General features: G+C 45.6%; 1 protein-coding gene across 1 annotated transcript in view; it reads right to left on the bottom strand.

Annotated features, from left to right (window-relative positions):
- Positions 1 to 226, bottom strand: part of LOC119594306 (activating signal cointegrator 1 complex subunit 3-like) — a 28924-nt gene that overhangs the window by 8584 nt on the left and 20114 nt on the right. Inside the window, exon 29 of the mRNA XM_037943365.1 lies at positions 14 to 159. Coding sequence (XP_037799293.1) covers positions 14 to 159 — 146 coding nt within the window. The remainder of the gene's footprint in view (positions 1 to 13; positions 160 to 226) is intronic.

Raw genomic sequence — 226 nt, forward strand, 5'->3', positions numbered from 1 at the left:
GCAACCAAATTACCTGCCCAATGCCAAGCCAATCTGCCAAGTCTTTAGCGTTGGCCAGAGCAGTAGAGAGGCCAATGACACGCAACTTCTTACTAGTATGGCTGGAAATGAAGTTTGTGCGCGACACAATCACCTCAAGGACTGGACCACGATCCTCCCCTGGAAAAATGTTGCCAGAAATTAATAAGTGAACAAAGTATAACATTTGCACCAGGAAAATGTGATG

Source organism: Penaeus monodon, chromosome 33 (assembly GCF_015228065.2).
Source record: "Penaeus monodon isolate SGIC_2016 chromosome 33, NSTDA_Pmon_1, whole genome shotgun sequence".
NCBI lineage: Eukaryota > Metazoa > Arthropoda > Malacostraca > Decapoda > Penaeidae > Penaeus > Penaeus monodon.